The sequence below is a fragment of the Nicotiana tomentosiformis genome, chromosome 10 (assembly GCF_000390325.3).
Source record: "Nicotiana tomentosiformis chromosome 10, ASM39032v3, whole genome shotgun sequence".
NCBI lineage: Eukaryota > Viridiplantae > Streptophyta > Magnoliopsida > Solanales > Solanaceae > Nicotiana > Nicotiana tomentosiformis.
In genome coordinates this window covers 73,269,494-73,287,000 of record NC_090821.1, presented here as the reverse complement: position 1 = coordinate 73,287,000, position 17,507 = coordinate 73,269,494, and the positions used below count along the sequence as shown (strand labels likewise).

Sequence of the window (17,507 nt, the reverse complement as noted above, 5' to 3'; positions counted from 1 at the left end):
CATGGGTGACCCACAAAAGGCCGTGTATGCTCAAACGTACTGCAGAAGACTTGTTGCGGAAAAATGACCCATGGTTATGCAAATGATGACAGTTATAAAGCAGTAAACACATAAGAAAAAGCGATAAATAAATTAACAACGAAACATGGAACGAAACAAACAAACCAAATAAACAAAGCAAATAAAGAAAAAAAAACACCTTAACCGAATATTCTAAAAAGCCAACAAGATCAAGTACCAGCTCGAACCTGCAACTCCCCAGCGGAGTCGCCACGATCGCCAATGCTCAAAATGGTTTTCAATCATGAAAGTGACAAAAATATTGTTTAAAAGGGATTTTCTCAGAGTCTCCACTTGGCATGAATCTCGGTGTGCCAAGTCACCGTTTAAAAATAATTTTTCCTTAAAAATATTTTTGACTCTAAAACATAGTCTGCACCAGAAATCCAAGGTAAGGGAGTTCATTTGACTCGGGGAGAAGGTGTTAGGCATTCCCCAAGTCATGTAACTAATACGGTTGCATACCTGATCTAGTTAGCTTTTAAGAATACTCTAAATTGAGGCAAAGAAAAACACGCAAAGGAAAATAAATACCAAAAGAGGTTCAAGACTGTCCCCACCTAATAAAAAAAAAGAAAATAACAAAAATAAATCTAATTATCCTACTATGCCTCTATGATATCGCATCGGTCTCCTTTTACATTTACTTCGGGACATTCCCCTGATGAGAATATGTACAGAGTCTATGGGACATTCCCCTGAATATGAACTAAAGGGAACGACCTATCACCTCAAATAAAATGAAAGAAAAGATCTAAAATTTGCCTACCCAAGTTTGATCGGCCTAAACATGCTACTAGCGGTAGGAATCAAATAAAGTAAAACATTAAAACACCTATGGTTCAATTTCCTTTCGGTTTTTTACCCAAGCTCCATGGCCAAATCCTTTTCAATTTCAATTCCCTTCAGAGCGTGTGTCTAAAAGGCATACATCAAAATCAGACCATTTCAATTCAAGATATCACAAATAAGCATGAAATTCACACAAGTCTATCATTCAAACATCATATAGGACAAAATCAATAAATAAAGGATAAGATAGTGACAGACCTTAAAGTAAAATAAATTTGAATCGGAAAATGCTCAACATCAGAAACCTTAGACAATGGCAACCTTGACGGAGCCGCGAACCTGCCCGAAAACGTCAAACTGTGAACTTCGACGACCTCGAAATTCACCGAAAAACTTGAATTAAACCAAACAATGAAACCAACGAACTTTGTGACAGTGACTAGCGTTTTGGAGCTGCTTCGGGCTATTTGTGGTGCTTTTGGAGAAAAGTTTATGAGCAGTATCAATGGATCATAACTGTGAAATGGAGGGACAAAAACGCTGGGTCTTTGTAGATTGAAGGGCGGAAAATTCAAAGTTTTTGCTTTTGGTATTTCAGCCCCCCAAAAACGTGAGTTCTTTCCTTTCCGTTCCTAATTCTTTCACTTTTTTTTTTAAATTTCTTTTTCTGCAGGTTGCCGCTGAAGACCTCAAAAATGGTGAATCTTTAAGCGGCTGCTCCTAGGTTCTTCGAGATTTTTAGGGTTTTCATAATTGGGTATTTTATATGGAGGTGGGAAGGGATGATGGCTATTGGATTAGAGTGAGAATAAATGGCTAAGATTAAATCTTGTATTTTAAGTGAAGTGTGGGCTAATGGGATGGGAAGAATGGGTCTTTGTCTTGCTAGGCCACTAAAATCCGAAAATGAGCTCATATCTACTTCTTGTCTCGAATCTTTCTTGAATCTCTACTTGATCCTTCAACATGAAACTAAAAATTTATCCTATTCTTTAGGTGGGCAACCTGCTGACTTGAATTTGAAGAAAACTGGAAGTTGACCCTGTTGTTCAGGCGGGTATCCTGCTGCTTGGACTTGAAATAAACTTGAACTTAGAGTAGACTTGAGCTTGCAAACCTTGTTCTTCAGGCGGGCTCGTGCTACTTCTCATTTGAACTGGAAAAAAAACTGGAGGTTGCCCCTATTCTTTAGGCGGGACCCAGCTATCTCTGACTTGAACTTGAAAACTGAAAGTTGACCCTGTTCTTCAGGCGGGCTCCTGGTACTTCTCACTCGAACTTGAAAACTGAAAGTTGACCCTATTCGTCAGGCGGGCTCCTGATGCCTCTCTAACTTGAACTGGAAATTGAAAGTTGACCCTGTTCTTCAGGCGCGCTCCTGGTGCCTTTGACTTGAACTTGAAAATTGAAGATTGACCATATTCTTCAGGCGGGCTCCTGGTACTTCTCAGAATTGAACTTAAATTCAATTTCTGAAATATTGACCCTCGTTCTCCAGGTGGGTGCCTGCAATCAAAACAACAAAACGAACAAAATTTTCTGCCCCAGTTTACACTAGGAAGATTTGTGAGTTGTTAGCAAAACTGTAAATCACCTATGCTATTGATGAAGGATGCAATGATGAGAGTAAAACTAAAGACTCGACTAGGATGTGCATCTCCTGTGAGATTGAGCTTAAGGAAAACTATAAACTGAGCTTGACTAAACTTAAAATTGACCCTATTCTCCACGCGGGACCCCTGAACTCAAGGAAAACTAAAGATTAACAACTTAAGAAAACTAAAAACCGACTCTATTCTGCAGGTGGGACCCCTGAACTTAAAGAAAGCCAATGATTAATAACTTAAGAAAACTAAAATTGACACTATTCTACAGGCAGGACCCCTGAACTCAAAGAAAACTAAGATTAACAACTTAAGAAAACTAAAAGATGACCCTATTCTCCAAGCGGGACCCCTGAACTTAAGAAAAATTAAAGATAAACAACTTAAGAAAACTAAAACTGACCCTATTTTCCAGGCGGGACCCCTGAACTAAAGAAATGCTAAGGATTAACAACTTAAGAAAACTAAAAGCTGACCATATTCTCGAAGCGGGACTCCTAAACTTAAGGCGATTTAAGGAAACTAAACCTGACCCTATTCTCCAGGCGGGACTCCTGAACTTAAGAAAAGCTAAATATTAACAACTTAAGAAAACTAAAACCTGGCCCTATTCTCCGGGCGGTACTCCTGAACTTAAGAAAAGCTAAAGATTAACGAGTTAAGAAAACTAAAACTGACCCTATTCTCCAGGCGGGACCCCTGAACTTAAGGAATGCTAAAGAGTAACGACTAAAGAAAACTAAAACTTGGCCTTATTCTACGGGTGGGACTCCTGAACTTAAGAAAAGCTAAAGATTAACGAGTTAAGGAAACTAAAACTGACCCTATTCTCCAGGCGGGACCCCTGAACTTAAAGAAAAACTAAAAACTCTTCCGACTGGGGAGAATGCCTAGGAGGTATGATCTTCTCAACTAGAGGAATGTCTAGCAGGTAAAAACCTTCTCAAACAACCTTTGTGCTGACAAAATTTGGGCACGACACCTGAAATATTCAAGCTTTCAAGCTTTGATTTAGACATAGTCTTCGTCCCTATTTCAAACAAAGAAAACTTGTGAGTTTAAAACATGGTGGTTGGTTTGTGGCCTTGATCTTGAGGGTGATTGCTCCTACGCTTGCCATGATAACTTTGATTTCAACTTGGAAGACCCTGCTTGTTATTGGCTAACCACTTTTCTGTCAAACCTTACCACAGAAAACACCTCTGATCTATTCGAGCCCTATACCCTTTATCTGTTGCATTGTGCTCATGAATTGATATTTACCGAGCATTTGCATTTCATATGAATCCCAAAGCACGTCAATTGTCACCAACTCAGTGTGCATACTACTCTTTCCTGACTTATGCCACTTTGACGTGCTAGCCAGACTCCGCTTTGTACAATTGGAAAGCTGGTAGCAAATTTTGAAGTCATTTCTCACTTGTTCTCACTAAACAGACTCAAAAGGAGGATTTAAACAAAGCAAGAAGAACAAAGTAAGGGGACAATGGAAAGAGATGATATCTAACAAGAAAATTATCAAGTAAAGACTTATCTGATGTGACACCAACTCTAATAACCATGACGTGCATCTTGAATTAAGTGGCCTGATCTGTCAAACAAGTCTAATCTTCCATTCTTGTCAAACCTCTAAGCTGTGAAACTAGGCTTCAATGCTCCACTCATATGTTTACTTTTATATATTTTGACACCCCTTAACGAAAATTCTGGCTCCGCCACTGCATGTAAGCAAATTTAACTAGTTGGACTGCCATGTCAGCTTCAATGGCAAGACTAACGGTTTAAGGGGCATTTGTGGTCCAAAACATAGACGGCGGGGATATTTTTGACACCAAAAACAAACGGAGGGTATTTTTGAGCTATTTCACATAGTTCAAGGACATTTTTGGCCCATTTCCGTTTATTCTTTATAATAGGAGAAAATGAGCTTATTCACAGTGGGGCATGTCTTATGTCCGGTTCTTGGATCCGGTCGTGCCTCTTTGAAATTACATCCCTGCCTCTTATCTAACTCGAGTTGTCCTGCTCCTTTGGCAGTATTTTTATATTCTCATAAATAATAGTATTTTCTGTTTATTCCAAAAATAACAAACGTTTTTACCATTTTAGCAGATCTAATTTTGAATTTAAATTTGATAGTTTGACAAATTCTATTAGGCCCCTAAAAAATCTCCGGAATTTAAAACCAATCTTTCTTTTTTCTTTCTTATTCCCATACGTTATGTACTTCCTTTTTTTATACTTTACCCATCTCTCTGCTCTTTACTTTGTCATGGAGACTTTTGGAAGAACTTTCCTTCTTTCTTTTCTTCAACTTGGCTAGAAGGTCTTGAAGCACATTAAAGTGGAACTAATGTGATAAAATATAAAATTAATATACTAGAATACCTCTGTAAGTTATATATATATTATTAGGTGTATATAATATAGTAGAATATTATTTTAATATATATACTGTTAAATACCATCATTATATCGTTTATATATATATATATATATATATAAGATACTATGAATATATACTAGTAATGTATATTCATATATAACATTACTACTCATCATGTATTCAATATTTATAGAACACAGTGTATTATTAAAGTCAATATATCATAAATATAACAATTAGAGTTAAAGCAGTTAATGAGAGCATCTTGACGCAATGCATTAAATGAGGGAGAGAAAGTTGCGGGAATAATTATTTCAGCATTATAGGTTTGTGTTAGAAATATAGTTAATTTGCTGCCATGTTTCTTAATTACTTATTAGTGCTAGAACTCTGTAAAATTTTCTTAAATATTCGCTAAATATGTTTTTTCCCCTTGTATAGCTCGCTTCAAGAAGTAAGATTATATATGTTAATAATACTTCACTATAATAGTCTAGTTATTTTTAAACAATTATTTAAAGTATGTTTTAAGATATTGTTATTTATAATAACACTTTACTATATCAACCAAAATATATCAGAATAAACAAAATGTTATAAAGATGTTTAACTGTATTGAATTTATAGGTACAAAGACAGAGTTAGACTTTTGAATTTAATGATTTTAATTTTTAAAGAAGATGATTAATTAAATTTAAAATAAATTATTTATATATTTTAAGTGGAATAATACAATTACAAAATTGGAGCCGAAGTTATTTATTTTTGCCGAACACATAAACAGAATTGTAGAAATGAGCAATAGCTAAAGTTGTTATAAATATATTATATTATGGATGCTCATTTAGTACTCCGTTGTAAATAAGTTTCCTGAAAAAACTTATCCATATGAGACTCAGCCGTAAATATGTTTAACTTTTTAGTACTCCATTGGAAATAAGCCTCCTGAAAAAGCTTATCCTTTCGGTACTCCGTTATGGATAAATATTATCCATGGTGGAAGATTATATATATCTGGCACAACAGCTTAGAGTAGCAGCTTACACAGCAGTTTGCAGTAGCAGCTTACAGTAACAGCTTACACAGCAGCTCCCTTTTTTTATAAATAGAGAAGAATTCAATTCATTATGTACATAAGTTTGAAGTTTGAATAATATATCAGTTTCTCTCTATACTTGTCTTTACTTTACTGTCTTTATTTTATAACACGTTATCAGTACGAAACTCTGCCATCTCGAGAAAATACTTTGAAAGTATCAGAGGTACAAACTTTCTTTTTCTAAATAATATCAATTCTTTCTAAACTTTAGTTTGTAGCCCTGGATATATCGGGCAAAAGCTACATGTCGTGGGTGCTTGATGCCGAAATTTATTTTGATGCGATGGGTCTGGCAGACACCATCAAAGATAAAAATCAGGCATCAAACTAAGACTGTGCCAAAGCAATAATATTCCTACGCCATCACCTTGATGAGGGCCTGAAAATGAAATATCTTAATGTTAAAGATCCAGTAATACTGTGCAATAATTTGAAAGATAGATATGACCATCTGAAGATGGTCATTATTCCACAGGCACATTATGATTGGACTCATCTAAGGTTACAAGATTTTAAATCTATCAGTGAGTATAATTCTGCTATGTTCAGAATTATTTCCCAATTGAAACTATATGGTGATAATATTACTGATCATGATATGTTGGAGAAAACTTTTACCACTTTTCATGCCTCGAATATGCTCCTGCTGCAGCAATATCGAGAGATGGGATTCAAAAAGTATTCTGAACTTATCTCACATCTTCTTGTAGCCGAGCAACATAATGGGCTATTAATGAAAAACCATGAAAGCCGACCTACTGGTTCTTGTCCATTCCCTGAAGTGAATGAGACGAACTTCCACCAAGCTAAGCGTGGAAGAGGACGTGGCCCCAGTTGTGGTCATGGCCATGGTCGGGGAGAAAACTTTAATTGTGGTAATAACAATACACCAAAGAACCCTCCTCACCACCAGCAGTGGAAAAGGAAGGAACAAAAGTATGAAGCGGTGCAAGCAACAAAGCGAGAAAATGCATGCTATAGATGTGGAGGAAAAAGGCACTGGTCAAGTACATGTCGTACGCCAAAGCACCTGGTTGAGTTGAATCAAGCCTCCCTGAAGAAGACAGAGAAAAATGCTGAAGCAAATTTTATTTCTGAAGATAATTTAGACTTCATGCATTTGGATGTAGCTGATTACTTTGCACTCCCAGAAAGAGAAACAAGTCATGTGATCGGTAGTGAATCTGTAGAAATGTAAATATTTTAATTTTTGTTGTTTGCAGTACATAGTATGGTTATATAATTATTATACATAAATAAAAGTTATGCTTTGAAAATGATATTTACTATCATACTTATTTTGTTTATGTCATTTTGAAAAATATGGATAATCCTCAAATTATGTTTGGATCAAAGACCAATCATGAAGATATTTGTGTAATTGATAGTGGAACAACTCATGCCATATTCAAAGATCAGAAATATTTTTCTTATTTGCATAAGGAAAAAGCAAATGTTTCAACAATTTCTGGTAATATAAGTTTGATTGAAGGCTCCAAAAAAGCTACTGTATTTCTGTCTAAGGGAACAAATCTTATTATCGACAATGCATTGTTCGCCTCAAAGTCCCGAAGAAACTTGTTGAGTTTTATAGATATCCGCCGAAATGGGTATCATGTTGAGACAATAGATGAAATGAATGTGGAATATCTTTATATTACAAAGAATATTTCTGGCCAGAAATGCATTGTAGAAAAGTTACCAACTTTATCTTCTGGCTTATACTATTCAAAGATTAGTACAGTTGAAACACACTCTATCGTAAACCAGAAGCTTACTGATTCAAATACTTTTGTGCTTTGGCATGGCCGTTTGGGCCATCCTGGATCAATAATGATGAGACGAATTACTGAAAATTTGAGTGGGCATCCATTAAAGGACCTGAAGATTCTTACAAATGATGAATTTTCTTGTGATGCTTGTTATCAAGGCAAAATGATCACTAGACCATCACCAATGAAGGTTGGCATTGAGTCCCCTGCCTTTTTAGAACGTTTACATGGGGATATATGTGGACTTATTCACCCACCAAGTGGGCTGTTTAGATATTTTATGGTCCTAATAGATGCATCTTCAAGATTGTCTCATGTGTGCCTATTATCATCTCGCAATATGGCGTTTGCAAAGTTATTAGCCCAAATAATTCGATTAAGGGCACAATTCCCAGATTATGCTATAAAGGTTATTCGCCTATTTTAAGTTATAATTCAATAATTATTAAAAAGAATATTTATGATTGCCTTTTAAATGATGTAACTGTGTAAATATTTTGTCACACTACTATGCGTAAAACGTAAACTTGCTAGCTAATATAATACTCATGTTAATTAACAATTATATATCATTAGATACATTTTTAAATCTTTTCCGTCTTCGATCTAATAATCAAAGTTAAAAATCATTATCAATAAATATTCTAAAGCAAGTGGTAATTTGATATATGAAGCTTGCCAGAAAATTATGGGATCTATAACCATAAACAATTATAGAATTGAAGGTTTAAAAAACAAATGTAGAGACTAACGTTAAACCTTAACAGCTTGCTTGGATTGTTGTTATGTATCGTATCGTATTGTTATTTTAAATACGATATTTGTTTTGATTGTTACTTACATTTTATTGTATCGTATCGTTAATTCTCTCGTTACGTAACGACGAAATGTGCCACTTTATGTAACGACCGATTTGGTGTGGTCACGTCGTTACCTTGTCTTTTTCTCTCAATCTCACCCTTAATTATTGTTAAATAATTTTATTTTATCATTTATCCTACCTTTTTATATAGTAATTTTATCCTGTATCATAATTTTTCTTTATAATATTGCAAGTTTATTCTTCATATTGTTGGTGCGTGATATCATGAAACGACGGCATACGACACAATCTATCCAAACATTGTATTCATCAAACGATACAGTACAATACAATATGATACGATACATTATAAAACGATATGTAACAACCATCCAAACAAGTTGTAAAGAAAGACCAATATAATGTTAGTATTTATGATATTTTAAAAGATTGATTAAGTAGACTTACCATTGCAGATTTTCTCGTTCATTTTCTTTATTTCGCTTTTGTTGTCGTCGTCATTACAATATACATATTCTTTTCAACATAATAATATTTTATTTTCTTCTGAGATCGTTACATTTACTTCTAGATTTTTTTTTTTTTTTTTATACATTTACTTCTAGTTTTATTTTTCTTTTCCAACAGACATTCACTTCTAGTTGACAAAACGAAACTTGGAAACTTTTAACTTCTATTCACATTACATGCTTGACATGTATTTATACACGTAATTTCATGTTAGTAGGAAGAATTGTTTTTAAAACATTTTAACTTCTATGACATTTGGCATCATTCCGTTACTAATACCATCTTATTCAGCTTTCATAAAATTTATAATTCAAATTCATTAAACTAATCATATTATATTTTAATGTAATATTTTCTATCAATTACTTTCTGATTATTACTCATATTTTTATTTTTATTTTTATTTTTTCAACTTCAATAATTTTTTCTGCTTTCCCTCCAATGTCCAATATTAGTTTTGAGACCCGGCTAATCTGAATTGAAGACCCGGCTAATCTGAATTGATGACGAAAAAATCTATCTTGGAGTACAAAGTATTTTCTACTAAAGGTAACTGTTATTCCCGCCAATATTGTTGTATTTGTAAATAATAATTCTGCAAAATATAAGTTAACGTAATGAAACAGTAATTAATTCGAGCCCACTGAATTCACAGTATTTCCTTAAGGAATTTAATCCCCTCCTAGTATCCAAGGTAATGGATTATTTCCTCCCAGGATAGAACGAATCACACACTGGTGTAGCGGTACTTCAAACCCCAGTGTTTAAGCAAACACAAAGTTCGGTAGCAAATCACACTTATAGTTGCTTTGTTTGAAGTTAAAAACAATGCAGAACGAGGGAGTAGAAACTCAGAAAATCGTATGGAAATGCCGAGAGGAAGGAGTGCAATGTATAGCCAAATCTGTTAAGCGATTTCGGTTTGTGTGTTGTGTGTTGTGTGTGTCTTTCTTCAACTGTTGCTGCACATATATATAGCAGCCAGTGTTGAAGAAGACCAATCGTCCACCCTCCATGGTGGAGCAAGTATTAGCTTGTTTGTGGAGCAAGCACATTCATGGTGGGAAGAGCATTAGGCGGCTGCCTTGTGGTCAATACACGGATTGGAATACAAATGCGGATAATCTTACGTTAATATTTACTATTAACAAATAAATTTGGTCCAAAAAATTAATCAATCAATTGACCGAATCCGAAGCCGAAGCCGAAGCCGAAGCCAAAAGCCGAAAGCCGAAGTCGTAGCCGAAGCCGAGCCGAGCGAGCGACGACGGTGCGAGGCTTGTTTTCTTCTTAACTCTTTAAGAGTTACAAGAAGAGCAATTATATATATACCCACCAAAAATATTTTCCTCTTCCAATATGGGACAATGTCTCATTGTCAAGAGGAGGAAACTTAAAATTTTACTCAAAAAATTTTATTTTCCCTCCATTTTCCATTCACCCTCATTTTAAGAGTATTTCATCTTAAAAACAAAACCCCAACAGTAACTTCATAATTCTTTCTCATAACTTAGACCCCAAAACCTATGATCCCAACCGTCCGGGTCTTATTTCCTTTTCTGGCTAGCCCAATACTTGACTTTTTGTCTTCGGTGATTTGTTTTCCAAGTCCATTAACATACAAGTTAAAATAGCATGAGCATAATTTAACTCTACTTTGTAAATTTTTCAAACTTGATTTGATATCTTACCTACTAGTACTATTTTCTTGACCTTAGCAAGTTTAGGCCAGAGGCATATCAAAGTAGAGGGGCGTAAACTGATGCTCCTCCTCCCAAATTATGTATAATAATATTATATTTCTTTAAAATTATTTAAATATATATATTTGATCACGTTCAACTATGTCTTATAAAAAGGACTAAACGGTCGTTGCAAATATAATCTAGTTTACAAGTCCGGAGTCGAACCCCCCAGAGAACTAAGGCTTAGCTGCAGATGTTCAATATTACAAAGAAACACAAGTTCAAATAATTTTCTAGTTATAAAGATTTGATTTTTATTTCTACTAATTAACTAGAAAATATTATAAAGCAGTAAAATTATCAGCTAACATGGATGAAATTCTAGACAAGACTAAGGAGGTCTAGAGTTATGATTTCCTCAATTATCGGAATTCTTTCTGCTACGTTTCCTATAAATTTGCTTAAGTCTTCTCTACCGATCATGATCACTCTAACTGTCGTAACTCTCTCCCGAGTAATTATCACAATTTACTAGACATATTCTCCCGAATTACGCTAGCTGGCATTAAGTACAGCTCACTCAAATCGCACCAAAGTTTTGTTATCCCTAATCCAACTTTAAACCTTTTGTATTGATACATTTAGAAGTGATTTTGTTCAACAATTACCTAAATATGCACTCTCTTCCGAGTAATACATACTAAATAGCCACAGCTAATTGAGGGCCCTTCAATCAACCACAAGAATAATATAGTTGAGCAAATAGAGAAAATACTATGGCAAATTTATATTAACGTAACAAGAAAATCATCCTCCAATAGGTTCCATCAAAACCTTAGATAACAAATTAGCTATTCATAATAGTATGCATAACTACAATACTAGAATTCATAACCAATAATGAAAATAGGAAGAAGGAAGTGAAAAACTCGTAGAAGAATTCTCCGCCTTGCTCCTAGTATGTTCTTTCCTCCTTAGTTCGAATCCCCGGTCTAATGTCGGTCTCTCTGTCCAATCTCGGTCTCTTTGTCCAATCTAGGTCTCTTTTGTCCAATCTCGGTTTCTTTGTCCAACCTCGGTTTCTTTGCCCAATCTCGGTCTCCTCTCCAAAAATGATGTTTAATGACTATTTATATGTGTAGGGTAAAGACCTAGGCGAAATAATTCAGTCCAAAACCAAATAGGAGACAAAATAGGCTTGAAACCCATAACATGCGTCGCTAGGGGCGGAGCCACAATGTTGTTTGCGGGTTCGGCTGAACCCAGTAACTGTTATTCAAAACCTATATTTGTATTAAGAAATTTAATAAATATGTACAAATCATTAATTTAGAACCCAATAACTTAAAATGATTATAATTTCAAACCCATAAGGTTCAGATCCTAGCTCCGCCTCTGTTCGTCGCAATGCAAAACGCGCGATGCATCTCGCGTGAGGCTGCGCGTCCCGTTCTCAAACGCGAGAAAATTGCTTCGCCTCGCTAGACACTGCTCCTTCGTTTTCAATTTATGTTGCCTTACATTTTCTCCGGCTTTCATCCTTGTTTCTTATCTTTCTCTTTCACGTTTTTTGTCTCTTTCTTTTCCTTTCTTTTGAATTTGTTTATTTTGTCTTTTTTGATTTCTTTTGTCCTCTAATTAAATAATTACAATTTCATTCTTGTATTATATAAAATACATATAAAATTTACTTTGCTCTCAATTTCGTATTCAACGTACCTGCACATAAAATATACTCAATTAAGCACAAATATAGTATAGTTTAGCATTAACACCCCGAAATATAAGGTAAATAATATATTAAAATATAGAATAGTAGCTGAACATCAGTGAACCCATGCTAAAAAACTCTTATGATTCAAATATTATTGGGTGCACCTCTACATGTGAAATTGGCAGTTCAAATCTTACTCTAATTGATCTTGTTTTCGGCACGAAGTATGTATGTATGTATATATATATATATATATATATATATATATATATATATATATATATATATATATATATATATATGTAAAAATTACTAACATTTCAAAAAGAGTATAATTTTGAACCTAGAATTTTAAAAGTGTAGTGAGTTCATGATAAGAGAGTAAAGTTAAACCCGTCAAATCTAAATTATAGATTACCTCTTCACAATGTTACACTTATTATTTTGAAATCATAGATTCGTATCTGAGTTTAGCCCCTTATTTCACACATTTCTCGACTAAACTTGATAGGAAAACATATTAAAAGATCTTAACGTTGATTTCACTCTATTTTGGTCTATTTTAGGTGGAAGTAGGACTAGGTACTATATGTATGGAGTGTTAGTGAAATAATATAGGTTTAATATTTAAATTGACACCTTTACTTGCACCATTTTATAAAGTTGACCCTTCGATTTTATGTTTTCCATATATATATATATATATATAGAGGCGGATTAAAAATTTAAATTTTATTGATTCAATTTTTAAAAATTTTAATATTGAACTCATTATATTTATAAAGTTATGGGTTCATATCTACCATTTTTGCACCCGTCAGTTCAACACTACATTTGCCCGTGAATATATAATTAGAACTAACTAGAATACGTCCAATGCCCACGAGTTTAAATGTTTGTCGTAAACTGAATAATTTTCGTGTATCAACGCCCAAAATAACAATTCAGATATGTCAAAACATGTGTTCTAACCAGTGGGGCGAGGCGTATCAAAAATGCCCCGGGGCGATGGTGTGGGGCGAAAGTCTTAAGAGGCATACGTCCCGCAATTTGGGGCGTACGCACGGACGTTCAGGGCGTGTTTTTTAGTAAGGAGTAAGCCCAGCAACTTTTTCAAATTAAAACTAAATTTGTTGAATTAGTCCTTCATATAATACTCAAATTCTCAAAAGTCAGTTTGGTAATTACTCAAAAGGTTTAAAAATGAACTCAAAAGTATTAAATTTAAAAGTAAAGACTTTTTTTTTTATTGATTTAAGTCCTAATTCATGATTTTTCTAATTTTTTATCTTGTCCGCTAGTCTGCTAATATTTTCCAAAAGCAACGAATATTTTTTTTTTCTTTTACAAATACAAAGAGAACTACATTTTTCTTCATACCAACAAATTCAAAGTTCAAATTGCAGGTTAATCATCTTTTCTGTTCCTCCATATAGAAAACTTTATTCTTTTAGACTCAAATTACTTGTGCTTGTAAGTAACGTATAATATATTATTTTGATTAGTTTTTTGTGGGGATGGAGCACACACATATATAGTTTTCTTCAATTTTTATGCAATTTTACATGTTTATAAATATTAACTGTCATTATATTATTTTATAAAATATTAAAAATTAAATATGTTAGGATCGGGAACCCGGGTAGTGCGGAATATAGTCAAACAATGGTATAATGACAATAACAAAGACAATGAAAGTTGATAACAACAACAATTAAAGTAGATAAAGAAGACACAAATTTAACGTGGTTCGGTCAAAGTGACCTAAGTCCACAAGCGGAGAGGAGCAATTTATTATAACAATAAGAGTACAAAAGAGAGTACAAAATTAGAGTAAACACTCTAATTAATCCCAAATACCCTAAGAGAATAACCTCACAAGATCACTCCAAAGAAAGGGTTCGCACAAGTGCTTCACAACACTTAACTCTCATACAAAACACTCTTAATAAAGGAAGAAAGGAAGAAACAAGAATTGAAGACAAGTCTTGTTGGTGTGTCTACAAATGAGGAGAAACTCCTCTATTTATAGCAAGAAATCTTTAGCCTAATAATAGATATTATGTCATGGCAAATGTCATGATCCACAAATTTGTTATAATGGATATTATGTCATGACAAATATCATGAACCACAAATTTGTTATAATGGATATTATGTCATGACAAATGTCATGAAAATTTGGCCATATTATAAAATACCTATGGGGCTTACACCCTGCCGAGGCATATATAAAACGTTTCGTCTTACACCCACGCTTTTTAAAACACTGGTTCTCACAAAGTATAGGAGTTTATTAGTAAATTATAAAGCTGGGAGGCCGACTTTACAAAATCGTGCAAAACAGAGGAGTCAATTAATTGTGTATTAAATTAATTAATTAATTAATGTAATTACGTATTATATGAACACGAGCTTATGCTAACGTCACATTCATGACGAAAGGCTGACTCTTTTCTCTATATTTCTTTTTTCTTTTAATACTTTTATTTTCTGCTTCTTTTTTTTTTGGGTCCCAAATTATTGGTGGCAGTGGTATAAAATTCCAATTTACTAATGAGGTCCCAAAATTATTACGATTTTCGAAGAAGAATCCTTTTTGCTTATACAAGGACAATTGAAGACTTGAATAATATAAAGATGTTTTATATTATTTAAAAATATACTGTATTTATCATCTAATCTTCTTACCAAATTAATAATTCTGATTTGAGGAATATTTACATACAGATCACCTTGAAAAAAAAACTAGATCCTTTGGGACTCAATTTTATTATTTTAACACTTCCAAATATCTTCAAGAACAGCAACTTATGTAGACGGAGAGACGAATTCAGAATTTAAAATTTTTGAGTTCAAATTTATAGTTATATCTCATCTCATCTAATTTAATAATTAAAAATAAGGACTTATAACTTTTTGTATAATCTATAACATATCCGAACTAATCTTAACTTATACAATATTTTATTTTGAAATAAAATTTATATATTCACGGTTTATATGAAAACTTATAGGTTCTTAATTTCTATTGCACCATTTAAAAGTTTAGGAAACTGAAATTATATAGTTATTTTCAAAATAATAACCGAAAATATAAATTTTTGTATATATACACATTCTTTATATTATATAAAAAATTATACAAATTTTATATATAATTTTCAATTAACAAATATAAATAATATTTTACGCTGGGCTAAAAATAATATCTCCATTTCTTGCTAAAGCGGGACATCCCACGAGCCAACGACTACGAGTACTACATGTGTAGTTTTTATTATTTTATTATTTTAGTTTTTTTGCCAGATATGCCTTTATTTCCTTAAAATAATAGTACAAGAAAATATAATTTAATACTCTTACGTAACATTCGTTGGCAAATTGGCACAAATCACTATGCTTACGACATTAAAATTACATCATCAGCGTTGACACTTTTGACCACTTGTACAAAATTCTCAATTATATAACTGCCACGTAAACCAATTCCAAAAATCAGAAATTGCACTCTCATTTCTCCCCCTTTCTTTTTTCTCCTAATTTTATTACCTTCGCCGGAAAATCAAGATTGAGCTCAACAATATGGAGGTTCAAAAGAGGAAATGTTTACACGACGGAGAAATTGAAGTAAAAAAGCAAATAAAAACGGAGAAAAATGACGGAAAGAGCACGGCGGCAGCGGAGGCGGTGGAGGACGATGAAGTGGAGGAGTTCTATGCTATACTGAGGAGAATACGTGTGGCGGTGAAATATTTCGAGAAGGGTAACGCCGACAGAGGTGGTGCTAGCAGAAAGCTGACGGTGGCGACGCCGTGGAATTTGGCTTTGCGGACGGAAGATTTTAAAGAGGTTGTCGGCGTTAAGGAGGAGGAAGAAAAAGTTGAGGATAATGCGGGTTTGGATCTTAACATTGACCCGGTTATAGATCCAAAGTCAGAAGCCGATTGACTTAGAACTTGTTTGGCCAAGCTTCTTAGCGGTCAAAATTATGCTTTTCATTAGAAAAAAAAATTACTTTTTAACAAATTTACGTTGTTTCTCTAATACGGAGAAATACTTTTGGCTGCTTTTGAGAGTAAGCATAAAATTCTAAAAAAAATTTAATTTATTAAAGATAATACTATGCTCGCCATAAATTTATATTTTTCAAATTATTACTTAGTAGTTAGTACTAATTTTACTTTTCCTTTTCTTTTTTATTTCTGGTTTCTATTTTATTTCTATATACATATGAATATATTGTAACTTTGCAAATTCTTTTTCGACTTTTTTTTATTTTTGATGTTTTCTTTGTGTAATGTCTTTTAACTTCCAAATGATCTTTTCTTTTTTTCACGCTAAAGAAAATTATCTATATTAATTCTCTTACCACAAGTAATCATTTGTAATTTCTTCTACTATAGGCTATTAATTCTTGACTTTATAATATTTATCATATCTAATTTGAGAAAAATTGCTACAAATAGGAGTAGAAAATAAATTTACATTTGCATCACGTAATCTATATACTATTAAAAGAAGAAAAAAAATCCTCCACATTAAGCTAAGTGACAGTCTCACAATAGGTCATTTGATAATTTAGGACAAAGTTAGTTGGTTAGATAATAATTAGTTTCTTTTTTAATTTAGATTTTTAAAAAATTAAATTATGCATTAGGTGTTGTTGATAATTAGTTACTCTTATTGAATTTAAATATACTTAACTATTATTTTTACGAAAATAATAATTTTTTATATATTTAAAATTATTTATATTTTATGTTCAATGCCATATTTCAAGTCTGACACTCAAATTCATCTTGTTACAACTACTATAGCTATGCATAATTTCATCCTGTCACAACCCGAAATGTCCCACCGACGGGACCGTGATGACGCATAACATTTCACTTGCTAGGCAAGCCAACGTTAGAAAAATCGTTAAACCAATTTCTTATTTCAATTCAGTAAATAACAATAATTAACTAAGATAAAATATAATAAGTGCGGAATATCATAAACTATATTAATTACTACCACCCGGATCTGGAGTCACAATTCACGAGCATTCTAGAATTTA

At 33.2% G+C, this 17,507-nt stretch overlaps 1 protein-coding gene across 1 annotated transcript; it reads left to right on the top strand.

Annotated features, from left to right (window-relative positions):
* Positions 1-16,030: 16,030 nt before the first annotated feature.
* LOC138900389 (protein NEGATIVE REGULATOR OF RESISTANCE-like) lies at positions 16,031-16,396 on the top strand. The gene has a single exon (XM_070187128.1). It carries the CDS (start codon positions 16,031-16,033, stop codon positions 16,394-16,396), a length of 366 nt encoding a protein of 121 aa, XP_070043229.1.
* Positions 16,397-17,507: the final 1,111 nt, after the last annotated feature.

Coding starts and splice junctions, on each gene's coding strand:
- LOC138900389 (XM_070187128.1), top strand. CDS start 16,031: ATGGAGGTTCAAAAGAGGAAATGTTTACACGACGGAGAAATTGAAGTA.